Below are 18,736 nucleotides of genomic sequence, written 5' to 3' on the forward strand. Positions count from 1 at the left end.
CACTCGCTCGTTAATTTTAAGCCAAGCTAGTTTCTTTTTTAACAGACGTATATTTTATTCACTTTAAAATACCCCTGTGTAAAAGTTCAAAGAATGCCCACTAAAACTCTCCTTTCCGACCCTCTCTAAGACAGTTCAGAAACTAGATTCATTTGTTTTTCAACACACGTATATTTTACTTTCTGACTACAAGATTCTGCTAGCGGAAGTATGCGTTTCGTGGAGGAATCACTTCCAGACGAATCTACCAACGGACGAATAAAAAGATTCCAACGGAACTTGCACCGTGTGTTATGAATTATTCCACTTCACCCTTCTAATCATTTAGTCGGAATTGTTGCGCGCCATGTTAGGTACCACAATTAAGAAATTACGCGCAATGTTTCATCGCGTTTTCTCAAAAAAATATGCCTAAACTATTGATTCATTATCGTTGCTTTCGAAGCTTAAAAAATCTCATCAGGACTCCACAAGCAAACAGCGCCCACATTAATCGAACTGGGTCAAGCGTTCGCACGATTGATCGCAGATACTTGATTGCTCGATAAAGCCGCCCTGATGGCTGCTCCGGCCAGCGGTCATTCTATGGAAAAGGTGAAAAAACAAAAGAAATCAGTAATAGATCATCAAAAGCAAGAGATCATAATATCTTGCCTGAAGTCAAACATTTGGTCTTGTGGTGGTATAACCTTTGATTCTGCGGATGAAATCCTAGGTTGCTGTTTACTATGCCGTACAAGGTGGTTACAAGATTGAGTCTGAGGATGAATTCCTCGAAATACAGTGACCATTCAAATGAAAGCCACCGAGCAGTACTTCCATGTGATGTTGTTTATTATATAGTACAAAGCGGTTGCAAAATTGAGTCTGAGGATGAACTACTAAAGTGTGACCATTCAAATTAAAGCTACTGAACAGTACTTCCATGTGGTGTTATTTATCATGCTGTACAAAACGGTTGCAAAATTGAGTCTGAGGATGAAATACTAAAGTGTGACCATTCAAATGAAAGCTACTGAGCAGTACTCTCCTGTGGTGCTGTTTATTATATTGTCGAAGATGGTTCTAACTCTTGATTCTGTGGATGAAATACTTAATTGTGGCCAATTAAATGAAAGCTTCTGAGCAGTATTTTCCTGTGGTGTTGTTTGTTATTCTTTGAGAGGTGGTTCTTACTTTTGAGTCTGAGGATGCATGAAATCCGAAAGTGTTACCATTCACGTGAAACAGCAGTACTTCACTGTGATACCGTTTATAAAGTTATTCCCTGTAAGATTGTTCCAACGTTTCCACAGATGTGACAATTCAGAGCAATACCTCCCTTTGATAGTGTTTACGGTTTATTAAAATCACTTGCAAAATAACACTTCCAGACTGCAAGCAGTCCCTTTCTGGATAGACGACAGCTCGCGCGGAACAGACTCTTCTCGTTTATTTCTCCTCGCTCCAGTCTCGCTGTGCTGTGAGCGCAGCCTCTCGACTAACCAGAAAGAGACTGCTTGCAGTCTATAACACTTCCAGAAGTCGTGTCGAGTGGACAGGCAAGTAATTCTGACGACAAACCTTCGCGAAGCCATACTGATTGAGCCAGTTGATGAGTGAGGGCTCGTTAACAGCCAGGATGGGTAAGTACTCTCTTACACTCTCCCGCCACCACCACTTCCTCACAAGTCTGAAGAGAAATGTACAGGACGTAAGCGAATGCTGTTTTTAATTAATCGGGAGCAAAACAAAAGCCCGCGCTTTGCACAATCTGGATGTATGTTTTGCAACGCTCTGCAACCGTTCTCACCGGTTACGTGTAGTCGTTTTGCAAAAGTTGCACGTCATCCCGCATTCCACACAGACTGCAAGTTTCTACGATTTTTGCAGGGGTTACATGTTTACCCACGACGGCTTTCCTACAGTTGCTACACCGGTTACATATTTTCCCGCGTTTGGTACCGGTTTTACCGGTCATTATACCGGTTACATGTTTTTTCGACTGTTTTCTCGCCCTTGGTATCGGTTGTATGGTTGTTGCACCGGTGACATGCACGTTTTTCAGCGATTTTCACGATACATTTTTCAATTTTCAGGCGCTCTAGACAACAAAACTACTAACCTGCTATTATGCAGGACGTCAGAGAAAGAGGAAATATTATTTGGCATCTTTGTGTAATGATACTTATAAAGCTGGGCTCTGATGTACGTAGGAGGTCTGCCGGGGAAAGGATTCTTGGCCAAGAGATCCAGAACTTCCTGCTTTCCTTGCAGGAGCCGAAAGGCAAGGTGCACAAACCAAGGGTTGTATTCATAGCTACCAAGAGCAGCAAACCATATCTGCCAATCTAGGCGAGGCTGGTGGGGCGCTGAAATGTAACGAGACCACACAGAAATTCCTCAAATTTGAAAAACAGAACGGACAAAAAATCACCCTCAAGGACTGTACAACATTTTCAACATTTTCTTTCTGCTATTATGCGCTATCCAGCACGCTTGATTCTATGTATGAAATCATATTGTGTAACCCATTCGGATGAGGGACATTGAAATAGTTCTTCCAGGCTGTGGAAGTGCAATGTATGCCATATACTCACGGTGATTGATACTTTTGAGTCTGGAGACGAAATTCCATGTAAGGTGAAGGTCTGAACTAATTAAAGGAAGCTACTGACAAGTACTTTCCAGTAGTGTTTTCACTTTTATAACACAGTTTGTACTCTTTTGGGCTTTTTAAAATCTATAACTTTCCATAACCTTTTCAGTGATCTTTTTAAGTTTTCCATGATAAAGCGTTCGTATTCTAGTGTCAAAATGCGCAGAGTTTATTTCTACTGAATGAAAATCTGTTTCTTGGTTCCTTTTCGTTGTTTTAGATTGTTCATCTTCGTCCGTTTTTATTCTTAGTGATTTTTCTCCATAAACATAATTTACAATGACTTTCCATGACCCACAATTAAATCCATGGCCTGAAAACGACATTACAAAATTCCATAACTTTACAGGTTTTCCATGACCTGTACGAATTTTGTAACTAAATTAATTATATGAGAAGAAATTTTAGAAAGTGACTCATTAACATTTGCAACCTTCTGGCATTTGAGTAGCTTTCCCCCAAACGACTGCATGGGAGGCTAGCATATGAGCAGACAAGAGAAGAATCTTACCAACTACCGGAGGAGGTTCAGAAATATTACCAGGCTTATAGTGAAAGTGGTATTCCTGAAAAAGGACAAATTCTGGTCAAAAGAAATCAACTAAACACTCAGACTAGGTAAAAGTTTGTGTGATGAGTGGCAACAGAAAGGTAGGGCCTATACTGTACCCTCCAGGGTCCATCAAGATCATTACTGCCTTCTATGATGACTTCCGGTCGGCCACCAACACCAGTCATGCTATTGAAGTGACAGCAAATAATAACTAGTTAAAAATAATAACTTACTATTAGTTGCAGCCCAAAGAACGAGAAACGTAGTTCAGTCTGAAAGCAAATGACTACTTTGGGTCTGTTTGTTGGCTTGTCAGAAAGAAATGTGTTAGTGCAGCATTGAAAAAAATAAAAATAGTGATGCCTAATCTTTAGTAATTGGGCTGGGTGTATGTGTGTGTGTGTGTGGGCGGGGGGGGGGGGGGGAGGGAGGTTGAGGGATAGAAGGTGTGAACAAGAAGAGAGGATGAAGGGTAACGGGGGGAGGGGGAGCGGAGATGCCAGAGATGTTGGACAAAATTGCAATAATTATTAAAATGATTAATTTGCAAAATGAAAAGTAACAGGCAGAAACTGTCAGAGAAAATATGGAAACCAGAGGTAATGTGTGTGAGAAATCTAAAGTTAACAAAACTTCCAGAGTATTCATCCATCAACACTTCCAAATAGCTTGGTTTACCTCACATGCTCCCAATTCATTAATGGATTCTGCTCCGGCCCCTGAGGGAAAAGGAATCATGACACTCACCTTCTAAATAAGCCATACGCATTCACAAGTTCAAAGGAGTCTGTCTTCTGTCGCCATCTGTGTATCACTGGCCATACATTAGCCTTGGCCTTGTGACTGATGTCCGTGTAAGGGACCTGTGAAAGTCATCAGTGAAAGTGCATTTCACCAATGAAGTAGAGTACAGTGTGCATACAGAACTGATGTCATCAATCTACAGTAAAAGAACAAACTTTCTGATGAGCACTCATTTCGCTATGCATTAGATTAACCCTTTTACTTGTTTTGAGGGGTCCTTTTTCTTCAGGTGTGCTTGCACCTTTAGCTCTTTAAGCACCAGTGGTGTCCAGCTTCTAATTTCTCCTTCCTATACCAGTAAGTATACTTGAGAAACCATATGGAGAATGAGAAAACAGGAAATGATCACCAAAGATAAACTGTCTTGATGTTTAATGAGCAAATTCTCCCTACTGGTGTAAGCCATAAGAAATACTTAGACATGGAGCACAGTGGAGAGCCGATATGCCTGTTAATGTTGAGGCTTACCAGGCTTATGGCAAACATTCCTAGAGCTGCAAAACTGAAGATTGCCCATTGCAGTAAAGACCACAACTTCTGAAGTACACCTTTCTCCATTACACACCTGCAAAGGACACACACAACTGAATTTACATTAGATGCAGCCTTGCTCCCAGTTGACCCACAGGTATGATCAAATAGGATGTTTACCACAATTGTTTCTAATCTCGCAATCTGATTGGCTAATTTTCTGTTGTCGATAAGAGTCTAGACAACACTGCTCGCGTCAATCAGCGCACAACATTTTGACCACTGTGATGACGAATATCATTGTCGATAAGAGTGCAGGCAACGCTAAACCACATTCCATTTGTTAAGTTTACTTGTCAAGTTGACTGTTCACAGCCCCCCATTTTTCTGTGGGATTTTTGAGACTCGCACGGTTCGATTGAACTCCCGCCATCTTGGTTTGTAAAGGCGAGTGCAACCTGGAGAGAGTGTCTAAACTACATGCACTAAGGGGAGTGGGAATGGGGAGACGGCAGAAAATAGGGAGACTGTAACAGCTGCTCACTGACTGTCTCATGTTTGAGGAATGGTTCGAAACATTGTCGCCTTGACTAACTGAATAAATTAAAGATTCTTCATTATTTCTGGACGTCCCAAGGGGCGCATGCTTTCCACATTAGGTGCTCATTCTTTCTATGCTTCTGCCCCAACACTGTGAAACAGCCTTTCAGCAAATATTTGGGAAATTACATCACTTAGTATTTTTAAGAAAAAACTTAAGACATATCTTTTTAATTTAGCTTTAACTACAAGTAATTCTTAGCAATGGTATTGGGGGTGGTCAATTGTTTATTTTAGTATTAGTTTTTATTGACATTTCTTATAATTCTGTAAAGTTATTATATTTTTATATAAATTTTTTAAATTCATGTAAAGCACTTTTGATCATTTTAATGTTAAAAGGTGCTATATTAAGTGAATAAACCAGGTGACCAGGTGACCAGGTGACATTGGTCGTAGGTGAGTCCTCTCACCACTGTGCCATTACTGCTATCCCCTGCACATGTAGAACTGGAAAGAATGAACTTTGCAATGTTACCAAAACCTTAAAACTATATACCACAAAGCTCACCGTATCATTGATGAAATCATTTCTACACCTAAGGATGATGTGCCAAGCCATATTGTAAGTGGGACAGCCTGATCTACTGCATTGAAGAATTCTCTTTGTGAGAAAGCTGTTGACAGACAATAAAAGATACATACTTCAGTGCACTGATCGTTAAACAAGTCCATGTATATGTCGTGGTTTATAATTTTTCAAACCAATTTTGATTTTCCATTTTCCTTTGTGCAGTATTTATTATCATAATCTGAGACAAAGGGACATAAATCAAAATAAAAAAAATTTCAACCAAAAAGAATTTGAACCGCAGCATATGTTGTACAAAGATCAATACTGTTTTCCTACACAGTAACTTTCTTTTTCAGTGAGTGCTAGAGCTGTCCCAGGTAGAAATCTTATTAAGATCTTGCAAGATCTTGTAAGAATCTAAGATGACAATTAAGATTAAGATCTTATTAAGATCTTTTTTAGATTTCAGATCTTAGTAAGATCTTGTCAAATCTCTTAATAAAATCTTAATCAATGTTGAGCATTAATTTATGATCTTACAAGATCTTATTGAGCTTATTTAAGAATCTTGTAAAATCTTTATAAGATTTTAAGGTAACAATATCAGTAAGATCTTAAAATGTTCTTAACAAGATCTTACCTCTATCTTAACAGACACTATGTAAGATCTTAATGAAACCCTTAATAAGATCTGTCATTTATTACAGGAGGGGGTCAGGGTTGGTGCAAATGGGGGGAGTATCATTACATTTTATGCAACCAAAAAGTAGTAGTCTCAAAAATGTCAAGATGAAACAAAACCCACCAAATGAAACTACTCCTCAAAAGACCTAAAATCAATGGTCGAACAATAGGATTTCTTCCACAGACTCAAAAGTTAAAACGTTGTACAGCATAATAAACAGCACCACAGGAAAGTACTGCTCAGTAGCTTTCATTTGAATGGTCACACATTAGGATTTCATCCACAGACTCAAAACCACCTTGTACAGCATAATAAACAGCACCACAGGAAAGTACTGCTCAGTAGCTTTCATTTGAATGGTCACACATTAGGATTTCATCCACAGACTCAAACGTTACCAGCCATTTTTTTTAGAACAGTAAATTTAGAAACTAATACAACTATACACACAAGACAGTCACCAAGGTGAGATGTATTTCGTAAACAATATACATTTAGCACCAACACAAAATGAAAGCCTGACTCTAAAAACATCAAGAAGCATAATATTCCATGAGCTAGTACATACTTATCTTAGACTTCAAAAGTTCTGTAGGAGAAATCTCTAGAGCAAAAAGTTTGATTGTCCAATAAATTAGAGCTGACATTGTCCCAACTGCTACCATTCTGCTTGACACTTTTATCACTGTATTTCTTTGGTCTGGTCTGACAAAACTACCTCCTAAACAAAAAAAGAAAAGAAAGAGATATACATTAAGACAGTTTCATTTGATTTGATTTGAGACAAGTTTGTTTTCAGTGGAACCCTTAAAGACATTCAATTAATTAATATGCAGTCTATAACCAAATTAACATCCAAGGTTTTTTCTTTATAACAGAAAATTTGTAATTTACATTTAATTTCATTGTTTTGAAGCCATAAAGGGCAAGTATTGTTAAATTTTGAGAATTGGCTAAAACAATAATTGTCTTATAAAATAAAATAAAATAAAATAAAACAAAATAAAATAAAAAATAAAAACAGGCATTAATGTCACAAACATTGTCTCTAAGAAAGAACAGGGCCAATAATTATAATAATAAAGCTTTTATTAAACAAAGATAGTATAATATATATATATTATTATCTTAATAGCTCAAGGCTAATAAGCTTGTGGTGCTTCCAAAAAAAAATCAATAATGTTGACTCTCACCAAGCCAAGATGGCAGAATTGTTGTCAAATGCTTGTCATCAAGGATTGGTAGCAGCACAGCAATTGCCAGAAGGTTGAAGAAGTTGTAGTTACCAGTAAGAATGATCAAGACTTGAAAAAAAATCTGAAAACAACAAAGGAACGGCTGTTACCATTAAATAATTACAGCTTTAGCTCAACCATTTACCCAGGCTAATTCCCATATTAATGTCACTATTCTGCATATACTTTATTTTTTAAGAAAATAGGCAGCTAGATAACAGTATTGAGACAAAGTAAACAGACAACAAGATGGCGTAATTGGGGGGACACATCCCCGTGGCAGGTTAATACGACTTCGGGTTATGTGCACAAAACAAATGTAAGCCTCACTTACCTCCCCTCTAACGTGAGGTAGGACAAGAGTATTGGCAGAGCCTTTCTTATCTCCCCAGCACCATACGGGCTGGATCGGACAATATAAAGGCAAAGGTATGAGATGGCAAGATACGAGCAATGCCAAATGCTTAAGGGAAGTCGCAACGCAGACTTAACCGAACCACAAGGAGTGACCCCAAGTTTAATGCATATATAACAATCCTCCTCCAAAGGGAGGGAGGGTGGGTAAACAAAATTTTTTTAATGTGTTTGCATTCGTCCAATACTGCCAGGATAATGCCCTGGGATAGTGTTCTGACGCTTTTATAGCGAGACAGTGACTCAAAGTTCAACCAATAGGTAAAAATGTACTATAAACTAAAAGACACAACGTGGCAAACTACTAGCCATGAATAGGGCTTTATAAAACAAGAACCAATCCCAGAAAAGGTAAGATTCATTTGTAGACAATAGTGCAACATAATATTATTAGTACAATTTCCTAGCCATGAAAGGCTTTTATCCTTACCATACTGAATAGAGACATTCATTTATGAATGAGGCTTTCGTGTATATTTTGTTGTCTGGGGTCGACACAACATTGCCTGACCTACCACCCCTAAGGCGTCACGTTCCATTTAGCGCATTTTACCGTTCGGTAAAAGCCTTAAATTAATTTTTGTCATCCCCTGCAGGATTTGGTTTTGGAATGACACAGTCATGTAAAATAATTAATATTGCTGGCCAGTCACTGTTAAACTGTAAATTATGTATATGTATGTTGTGGTTTAACTTTTTTTAAAATAATTTTTCAAACCAGTTTAATTTTTATTTTCCTTTGTGCAGTATTTATTAACATTATCTGAGACAAAGGGAAATAAAAATTAAACTGGTTTGAAAAATTTTAAACCAAACATTTTTGGAACACATGCATGTACACTGAATTATACTTACCAACTGCAACTTTAAATATATCAAATTAAATATTTTCAAATTCTATCACTCAAGTATGAACAAAACAAGCACTTTGATAAACTTACCTGTGAATAAAATGAAAAGATCCTTAACGATCGAACAGGAACAAAAAACAACCAAGATAATGCCATTAAAATGACATATCTGAAATAAAAATTGACAAAAATGAAAGTAAAAAAATAACATAACTTAATTTAGTTTATTCAGCTGGAAGAGACAACTAAAAATCACCCCTGAAAGGAGAAATCATGATATTGGAGAGATTAAGAATTACGTTAACTTCCAGCAGAAATGACCACATGACCACATGACCATGTTCATCCTTCATTTGTCACTCATTGTTTTCAGTTTTTTGGTAAAATGGAGTAGTTTTGCGTTAGCATGAAAGGCCATCTGGAATTGTTTTGCACTATTCTCATCTTGCTACCGTTATTAATTCAAGAAAACATAAATGCCAATCTCATGCATGTTTGCCGTCCCCCTATAAAACGCAATTCTAAATCCCTATAATTATTATCTCTATGCAAAAAGGTTGACTGCAAACTGATTGTTTCTGGTATTAGCAAAATTAATACATACAATTTCCTTATTCACAGCTGGCAGTGGCAAAAATATGAGCTACGCTTTAGTGTGTGAGCATGTGTGTATTCCCATTTTTAAAAACCTACGTTAGAACTATGCTGAGCCTTTGAAACCATTTAGGAAGCTGGTGGGCATACCAAGCCAGTGGTGTAGGAATGCACTGTAAGAGAAAAACAACAACAACAAACAAACAAGTAAACAAAACAAAAAAATAATTATTTCATAAATAAAACTAAGCAAAACTTCTTGGACAGCTAAAAATTGTCTCATAATACATGTACCTGTGATTCGTAATGCCAGTCCAGTGCAGTTAATCCCCACCAAGTGTGACATCGACTTGAAAGCTTGACAACCCCAGAGCAAAACATCAGTCTGAAGGCAAGCCACTTCACTAACCACAGTGTTATGTTATCATGGTGCCTCTGAAAACTGAAGAACCAGCTTTAAATTATGATTAATAAATATTATAACAAGCATTTATAATAATTATTATGCATTTGTAACTTATAATGCCGGACATTCTTAAACAGAAAATCCCTCTCTTCACAGCCCTTACCTCACCTACTTGCAGTGGTGGAGATTGGAACCCTTGATGCTCCTTAGTGCTGAATTTCCAAAAAGGTATTCAGTCATCTCAATCCTGTTAAAATGGTCAGGGGTGGGGGAGAGGGATGACAAAGATGAGACCCTGTTCCTCCAAGCTGAAGTGGAGCTAAAGGGCCAAATATCACTGCACCTCATAAAAATTGGTCTGGTTTGGATTTAACCTGTACAAGATCCAAAATAACAGCCCATATGTCTAGGCAACAGAGAACCACTTCAAAGAAGATGTCAGATGATGTATTGGCAATCATTCAGCATAAGGAGTGCTGGAGGGGTTGAGATGAAACTTAACATTCTGTCAGCAAGGGGCATAAGTGAAATAAAATCCTAAATCTCCCAGTGACCTTCTGCAAGACCAGTTGAACGCTCTGATATACCTGCCAACTCTCACGCATTATGCATGAGTCTCACGCCTGGGGACTAGAGACATCGAGCTCACGCATCAAGGACAATATCTCACGCCTGACTCACAAATCCAGACGAGTTGTTCTAAAAAATCTTCATTTCATTTCAGATTTGTTATGTATTATTTCTTTGCTCCTTATAACAATCGCAAAAGCTTTCAAATGTCAACAATCCGTTTGAATCGTATTCCCGTAAGTGTTCAAAGGTCGTCGGAATATCGTCGGGCATTTTCAGTAACGTTCGGAAGTCTTCGGAAACTCTTCGGAAATCGTCGGAAGTGGCTCGGATGTTTTCGGAAATCCCGGTCATGACGAGACAAAAATCTCACGTGTTTGACTCAGAAAAAGTTGGCAGGTATGCTCTGATCACTGAGGTACTGGGAGACTCGAAGCAAATTATGCCATTAACTAGGCTCATGTGCAACATATGTTGCCAGATCTGGGACAAAAGTTGGCCAGTTGTTGTTTGTTTGTTTTTCAATCTTATTTTAGTATTTACCTGGTCTGTTTTCTTGATTTGAACAGATTCAAAGGAGACACAAGGATTGTCAAAAATCCTGTTTCCATAAGAAGAATATCCCTGAAGCAAATTATAAGACAAATTGAACTGAGTTGGGAACTAATAATGAGATAGGGAGTAAAATGGCTTCATTTTGATTAAAAAAACTTACAAAATTAATTAATGAACAGCTATGCTGTAATTTCTTACCATTGAAAATAAACAAATGTTTGTCCAACCTGCAAATTAAAGTTATTTATAAATAAAATAAGTAAAATCTGGTAAAGCTAGTTTTCCTTTTAAAATAATAACTTTTAAAATTTACCATAATTAACTTATCATTGTATTACAGCTGTAATTGGAAAGTTGACATTTATTACAAACTGATCTGTACCTTTGAAAGTGTGTTTATTCAAAGGATGAGTGACGTAAATTTTATGTGTGTGTGCGTGTTGGAGGGGGGGGGGGGGGGGAGGGAGGGCAGTGTTGTTCAAGTTAAAAAATAAGGCCATTATTTTGTTACATTCTGTTACTACAAAAATTAGAGCCCAAAGTACTCTTGACTGCAATACAGAACAATCTAACTCAAAAGTACTTTTTTCTGTCTTCAATTGAGAATGCAAAGAGTTCAATAACTGTCCGACATTCTGCACTACATAAAGGCACTTTATACAATAGGGAACATGGTTAGGTGTAATGGTTAAGTAAGGTATACATCATGTAACACACGTGACAGAGTGCAACTTTAAATAGTTAAGTTACATGTAGGATGTTTGTTAGTTGTAGCTTTAGTTTGAGAGAGTAATTATGAAAGTTCAGTCCGCCATTTTATCCACTGTGTACTGATGTTATGCTGCGCTTATACACAACAGAGAAAACCCTGCTTTCTGGCAAATAGCTCAGGACTACAGTGGATGTTTAATGAATGTTAAAAGCATAACATTCTTTAGTAAATATATATTTTTGGCAATTTAATAAATAATTATAGTAACTTCTTGTGTAAATATTAGTAATTACATGAAAGGGTGCATGATATAAAATGTAGCCAATTTAAGTAGTCGAACGCACTCCTATAATATTTTATTACCACTAGACAGTATTAAAATTATATTATGATATTCAATAAAAATTATTAAAATAAAGACACTAAGATTCACATTGCACCTGGTATAAAGAATAGTATAGAAACCAAAGCATAAAGAAAGTAATTGAGTCTCTCCAGGACTTAAGTGACATGGCTAGCAGAGAGAGAAGCATTCCAACCAAACACAGCAACTCCATTCCGGTTTCTGTATCCAGTCCAAGCTTTGGTGTGAGCCATAAAAGCGTAGGCTTGTGCCAGAAGTTTTCTTCCACTGATGGGCTCTCTGAAGGGAGAAATGACTTTAAACCTTTAATTCCTAATATCAAAGAACAAATTCTCCTATCTTGTCCCCATACTTATAAAAGTACTGGGGAGAAGTTATTAAAATATCAAGAACCTCAGGGAGTAAGTATTAAGCATTATTTGATAATAAAAGGAGAAATTTGATGCTGAAATATTTACCGTTAGGGCTAAGCTAAGGGATGGGGACAAGGGTTCAGGGTTTAGGGATATTTTGGTTAGGGTGTGTGTTCTTAATTTTGAAAACATAACACTATTTCCAACCAAATGGAAGGATTTTGTTTTTAACCTCCCCACCCCAGGAAGTCCCAAATATGGAAATTCCAATTAAGCTTGGTATTTTCCTTTATAACGTTTGGCTTTTGAGAACTCTCTCCCTCTCAGAATTTCCATTTGATCTTCCATAGGGAGGTCATCCATGTATTTTCTGGAACTACATAATCCCTTTACTGAACAGCAAGCAAAACAATGGCAGCTTGATAACCATTCACCTTGGAACACTAAAGGATAGTATGTACTAAAACAATTTGTATAGCTCATGTTCGATTGTGCTCCCCCACATAAGTAATACAGTTTGTAACAATGATTCCTGATGGGAAAGCATAATATTACTTCTAAATTATATAACACAATAAGTAAGCAAGATGTGGAATGCAAGACAGCCTTTATTAATAATTAACTAAATAATTCTTTCTTCCTTAAATAAGTACAACAAATAATTCAAACAAAAAATATAATATGAAAAACTACTCCACAAACTACTAAAACAGGGAATAATTATGAACAATGATATAATAACAAAACCGGGCTGTCGTATATAAAAGTGATAAAACTACTCCCGGGTGGGATGGGAGGGAAATAAAACAAGTTGCTAAAGTTGTCAATGTTGCTAACTCTACGAACTGATGTTAAAATGCAATCAAGCATGTGTGGTTTGAGACTAAACTACAGAAGTATATGTTATATTACTAGCTACAGTAAAATCACAGCACTGTACTCAAGTAAATACTTCTGGCCAATCAAATCTATACTTAGGTTTAAGATGTTGCAAGACAAACGAAGCTGATGCAACATCCTCGTGTGCAAAAAATTACAATCATGCTGTACAATTCCTGCACCCCACATCAAGGCCATACTTAGAACAGCATCAGTCTAACAATGTCTGACCAATGCCTACCCTAAATTATATAACACAATAAGTAGGCAAGATGTGGAATGCAAGACAGCCTTTATTAACAATTAACTAAATAATTCTTTCTTCCTTAAATAAGTACATGTACAACAAATAATTCAAACAAAAATATAACATAAAAAAACTACTCCAAACACAAACGTGGAGAGTGGATTAAGTAAAAGTGAGAAGAAATTTGGCTATAGTATTAACTGAGTGAAGGCGGACTGACAGTGGAACCGTAAGATAAAGGAGAACAGCATCTGAGTGCCAATCACCCAGTCTCTTGATAAGGTCGACTGATAAACCTGCCTGAAAGGCAAAGGACGCCCCGCCCCGACGGAAAGAGTGACAGGCATAGTAACTGGCTGGCAAACCAAAGGCTTTAACGATAGTGCGAAGCCACTTGAGGAACTGTGAATAGGTGAAAACCCTAGGTGAAAGGGAAGTAAGGTCATACCACATAAAAGCGGGTGAAGGTTGGAGAGGGTTAATGATAAAGGACAACGCCCTCTGTATAGCAATAACTGGGCAAAGAGGGGAATTTGGGATAAGCGGTAAAGGGAGTTTCACCACCCTCTCCCGGAACTGAATTGTTTTGCTCCATCGTAAAGTGATAAGCGCGCCCCAGGGGAAAATCTCCAAGTCAGAGTTGAGTAGCTGCTGTGAAGGATCAAACGAGCGAGCAGAGCTGACCAGAAGATGGCTCTTTCGCAACATACCAAAAAAGGAAACCAGGCATATGGCCCAAAAGGAGGCATCAAAACTGGACCGCAAATTAAGCATGGCATGAATACGGAACAGGAGCTCTGGGGTGATTGGGAGTTTTTGGGAGGGAGGTTAACCCTTCACCCGCTTAATGCCAGTAAGGAGGGACTGTAATGGCCAATTATGATCTAGAGGGTTGGGCAAATTGAACTCCTTGTGAAGGAGGCTAATAATATTGAGATAATTGGGGATGGAGGCTGGTTTGAGGGATCTGGCTAAGAAGGCGGCATATTGGCAAAGATGGTCAGGTTGGGCTGGGACTGGAGGATAACCCATGCGTTGGCAGAAGCGGAAATAGCTGCTGCGGTGAGTCCGATATGTAGCTTTAGTATTGTTGGCGAACGTGTGAGAGCGGTAATGGAAAATTTCCTCCTCCAGCTGCTTGGCCAGGCTAGGGTCCAGAGAATCTGCAATGAAGAAAATTGGCGCTGAGATCGGACATGTGATGTATCAGTGGGGAGGCATCCACAAGCATTTGCGGCATGAGTGAGAGAAGGTGATGGTAAAAGGAGATACACTGAGCTGGCTGGTGAAGACGCGACACAGCATCGGCAATAACATTGCTTTTACCTCGAATGTGAATGACGGTAAACCTAAAGTTATAAATAGCAGACAACCAGAACAATTCCCTTAAAGCACACATAACAAATGGGTTTGCAGTAGAACCTTTATTTATTATGTAAACAGCGGTTACATTGTCTGAGTGAATGATGACATGTTGATTACGCCAATTGGGTGCCCAGCGAGAAGCTGCAAAGGTTTGGGCTAGAACTTCTTTATGATTGATGTGTAGGGAAGCTAGATGGGGAGAGTCAACAGCAAAATTGTGATAGAGCCAATCCCCATGAAAATACGCCCCAGCTGCTAGTGGACAAGTATCCGTTTGGACATCTGTGGTAGGCTGCTCCTTGAGGAAGGGGCATCGTCCATTGAAGTGTCCTAGGAATGAGTGTCACCACCTGATGTCGGCATGAAACTCAGAAGAGAGCCGTTGCTTGGTTGTATTGGATGGAAGTGTGTTCATAAAATCGAGAATGCGCCTCAGGAATGTGCGACCACCATACACCACACGACAGGCCCAGTTTAACTTTCCTGCAAGGCTCTGCAGCTGCTTCTTGTTGGCTCTGCGTCTGGAGAGGAAGGTCGTCACTACCTGGTGTAAATCTTCTAGTTTAGTCTGGGGGAGGGCCATCTCGCATTTCAGGGTGTCCAGCTCAACGCCGAGAAAGACAAGTTTTTGAGTGGGACCAATCACCTTACGCCAACTGATTTGGAATCCTAGGTCCTGTAGAAGCTGTAGCAAGGTATCAAAGGCGAGCTGGCACTCTTGTTTGGTCTGCCCGACCACCAGGAAGTCATCCACGTAAACCACAACTGCGTGAAAGCCCCGTCTTGCCATCATACGCCGTACCGACTGGGTTAATCGATGAAAGATTTCAGGTGAACTTTTGGCCCCGAAGGGTAAGCGGGTGTCATACATATAAGTGAAATGATAGTGTCCCTTAAACTGCCAGCGTAAACCAGTAGCTGCAAAATTAGTATAATGAATAGGGACCGACCGATAAGCATGCGCAGGTCAATTTTTGCCAGTTAATTCTGCCAGCCAGAGATTGGTGTTTAGGGGTGAGGCCAGAGGGAGTCAGATGGACATAGGTGGGGGACCCTGTTCCTGTGCATGCCCCTGACCCTGACCCTGCATGGGAGCCCTGCCCCCCTGTGGATGGGTATGGGAGGGGTGCAACTGCCCACATGCCTTCCCATTTACCTTACGGTTACACACATGAGCAAAGTGGCACTCATAAAGAGTGCAGCCTCGCGGACGATTAAAATTAATAATAGAGATGGTCCTCCCATCCCCACTATACCTAGCAAAACTGGTGACGGGAGGAGCTCGTGCAGGGGTGGCCTTTGGAGGCAACGGCTCCAGTAATACTGTGTGGAGGTGATTGGAATCGTAGCTCCATGGATAATTATAAACAGCCTGTACGTGGCGAAATTCGTCATCGTACTTCAGGACTGAGCACAATGTGAATTTGGTGCTGAGCTCCATAATTTTTATAGTATATGCAAGATAATGCTGCACATCCTGTGGGGATGGCAGCTTACCGGCACTAAGTAACGTACGGAATATCCTAATATTAGCAATCACCCACTGGGCGATAGTTACTGCCTCAAGTTTGGGCTTTTTAGGCCCGTAATTCTGCCTACGAGTTCTGTCCTCCACAGTGGAAACAATCTTGTCAATGAAATCTACAATTCTCAATATCTCCTCACCCTTAGCCAGGTGTGCAGGTTTGAGGAACATCCGAGACTCCTGAGCCGCTTGTGGTTCTGCAAGACGCCTGTCTGGATTGTTTACCGCCTGAGGTGCCGCGCCTGTTTGGTAGCCGGCGAGCAAAGTATCCAGCGGAGTCACAGGAGCTGTTTTCGTGAAAGACATGGCTGCAATGGCGGACGAAGTGAAGGGATTTGCTGCTGAAATGGCTGATGAGGCGGCACTTGAGGCCGTCATTGGGTTGGATGGCGGAGCAGATCCTGGTGCTGACGATGTACTAGTCTGTGGCAAGCTTTGGAGACTGGGAAGCGGCGGTTTCTCCTGTAGTTCCACGAGACATTGCTGGCTCTCCGCGATCGCCTTTTTTAGCTGCCTGATACGCGAAGCCTTTGCCAACTCTTGCTCCGCGAGTTTCAGTTTTTGCAGCTGGTCCTGCAGGGCTTCTTCGTCGTCTTCATCTGCTTGCGCGTCCTCATTTGGTCCGGTACAATAAGGGCCAGGAGGACCCCACGAATGGACATCATGAGGCAGCTTGCACCCCGAACACTTGCGAACTCGCTTCAAGGATTCATCATCCACCAAAGTTGAGGAAGTCTCCAAGAACACTGCGAGTATATCTTGTTTACCGCTGACATCGCTGGTTGCGACAAACGTTGGATCTGTCTGTTTGGCTGTCATGCTGTAAGTAGTTGCTAGCTAAAACGAGTTGCTAAAGTTGCAAAATAAAACAAGTTGCTAAAGTTGTCAATGTTGCTAGCTCTATGAACTGATGTTAAAATGCAATCAAGCATGTGTGGTTTGAGACTAAACTACAGAAGTATATGTTATATTACTAGCTACAGTAAAATCACAGCACTGCACTCAAGTAAATACTTCTGGCCAATCAAATCTATACTTAGGTTTAAGATGTTGCAAGACAAACGAAGCTGATGCAACATCCTCGTGTGCAAAAAATTACAATCATGCTGTACAATTCCTGCACCCCAAATCAAGGCCATAGTTTACAATTTAGAACAGCATCAGTCTAACAATGTCTGACCGATGCCTACCACAAATTGTACCTTTTAAATACCCAATGAATATTGGTATTTAAAAGGTACTGCCCTCACTATTAATTATCATTTCTATTGTTTTTTATGTAAAAATTGTAGTATGTTTTTATTATTGCACTTTTATTATTCTTTACTTTTTTTTGCTCTGGTTAGTTGTACGTTATACGCCAGTTAGTTGCACATGGCAGTGACCAACTTGAAAGCCTAAGCTCCTTTGGTCACTGCGCACATTTTACTTTTCACATTTATGTCTTTATGCTACTTTTCTTATATAATGTAATTTCCTTTTGTTGTAAACCATTGAAATAGTGCATAATAATAAAAACCTTAACCTTAACCTTAATATAATTATATAAAAAATTACCTTTTGACACCTTTTGAGTCTCATAAAGACTAATATACTCCGATGAAAAAAATGTCAAAGCTTGCCCAAGTATGATAGATAATGACTTATAATGTAGTGATACTGATTTGGATAAATAAATATTAAAACTTCATCTCAAAAATTGAATGATGCAAAACAAATAATTAAGCTTAAGCCTACTAAACTAGCTAATACTAAAGATACGCTAAAAAAATTGTCATTGCCCTTTGGTGGTTTTTTTAAACATTTAAAGAAGATTCAGTTTGAATCCCTTTAAAACTTTAGATACCCCACTTAGAGTCAATCAAAGTTAAATGAGAACTCGTGCCCACTTGACGTGTCAACTGGTATTTAGTGACACATCACTAAGCGCGCGAATAACGGATTGATATGATTGCAATTGAACTTGAAATCTTTGAATCAATTGCCAACATGTTATTTTTTTTTTTCTTAATTTCGAGCTGCTAAATAACAAGTGCAATTGACAAAGGAAACTGCAATGTAGCTAAATATCTCACCTTCTCTAAGGGCAAGCTTCGCTGGAAGAACACCATTTTGTCCATAAAGACCTTTTGTTTCGTCAAAGTGGCAATACACGGAATTATTAATAAGTTTAGTTTCCAAGAAAGCGACACACAACAATGGCTCAGATTTGTAGACTTACCTGGTATTTGTACGTAAAGAGAGGAAAAAGCAAAGAGATAAATAACTGACATTAACCATAAAAATGCATTTCGGACAAGCACTTGTTTGCCGTAACCCGCCATCTTGGATTTCCCCTGAGCCCACTGGGGGCATCTGCACTGACTACTTCATGTGAGCTAATCCAAAACGCAGCTGACCT

At 39.2% G+C, this 18,736-nt stretch overlaps 1 protein-coding gene across 1 annotated transcript; it reads right to left on the reverse strand.

Moving 5' to 3' along the window:
- Positions 1 to 226: 226 nt before the first annotated feature.
- LOC146460688 (lipase maturation factor 2-like) lies at positions 227 to 18,692 on the reverse strand. The gene is made up of 18 exons (XM_085087883.1): positions 18,557 to 18,692; positions 18,411 to 18,461; positions 12,043 to 12,245; positions 11,089 to 11,117; positions 10,879 to 10,959; positions 9,654 to 9,801; positions 9,459 to 9,532; positions 8,856 to 8,934; positions 7,459 to 7,582; positions 6,834 to 6,986; positions 5,578 to 5,683; positions 4,464 to 4,560; positions 3,939 to 4,054; positions 3,308 to 3,377; positions 3,150 to 3,204; positions 2,105 to 2,351; positions 1,564 to 1,672; positions 227 to 583 (listed from the first exon to the last, which is right to left on the reverse strand). The coding sequence occupies exons 1-18, from the start codon at positions 18,657 to 18,659 to the stop codon at positions 428 to 430; spliced, it is 2,001 nt and encodes a 666-aa protein (XP_084944009.1). The 5' UTR covers positions 18,660 to 18,692; the 3' UTR covers positions 227 to 427.
- Positions 18,693 to 18,736: the final 44 nt, after the last annotated feature.

The sequence above is a fragment of the Pavona decussata genome, unplaced genomic scaffold (assembly GCF_977016875.1).
Source record: "Pavona decussata unplaced genomic scaffold, jaPavDecu1.1 SCAFFOLD_208, whole genome shotgun sequence".
Lineage (NCBI taxonomy): Eukaryota > Metazoa > Cnidaria > Anthozoa > Scleractinia > Agariciidae > Pavona > Pavona decussata.

Excerpts from the sequence above, each read along its gene's own strand:
- LOC146460688 (XM_085087883.1), bottom strand. The coding sequence starts at position 18,659 with ATGGCGGGTTACGGCAAACAAGTGCTTGTCCGAAATGCATTTTTATGG. Across the intron at positions 10,960-11,088 it reads ACATTTGTTTATTTTCAATG|GGATATTCTTCTTATGGAAA; the intron begins GTAAGAAATTAC and ends AATTTGCTTCAG. Across the intron at positions 8,935-9,458 it reads AGGCTCAGCATAGTTCTAAC|ATATGTCATTTTAATGGCAT; the intron begins GTAGGTTTTTAA and ends TTTTTATTTCAG.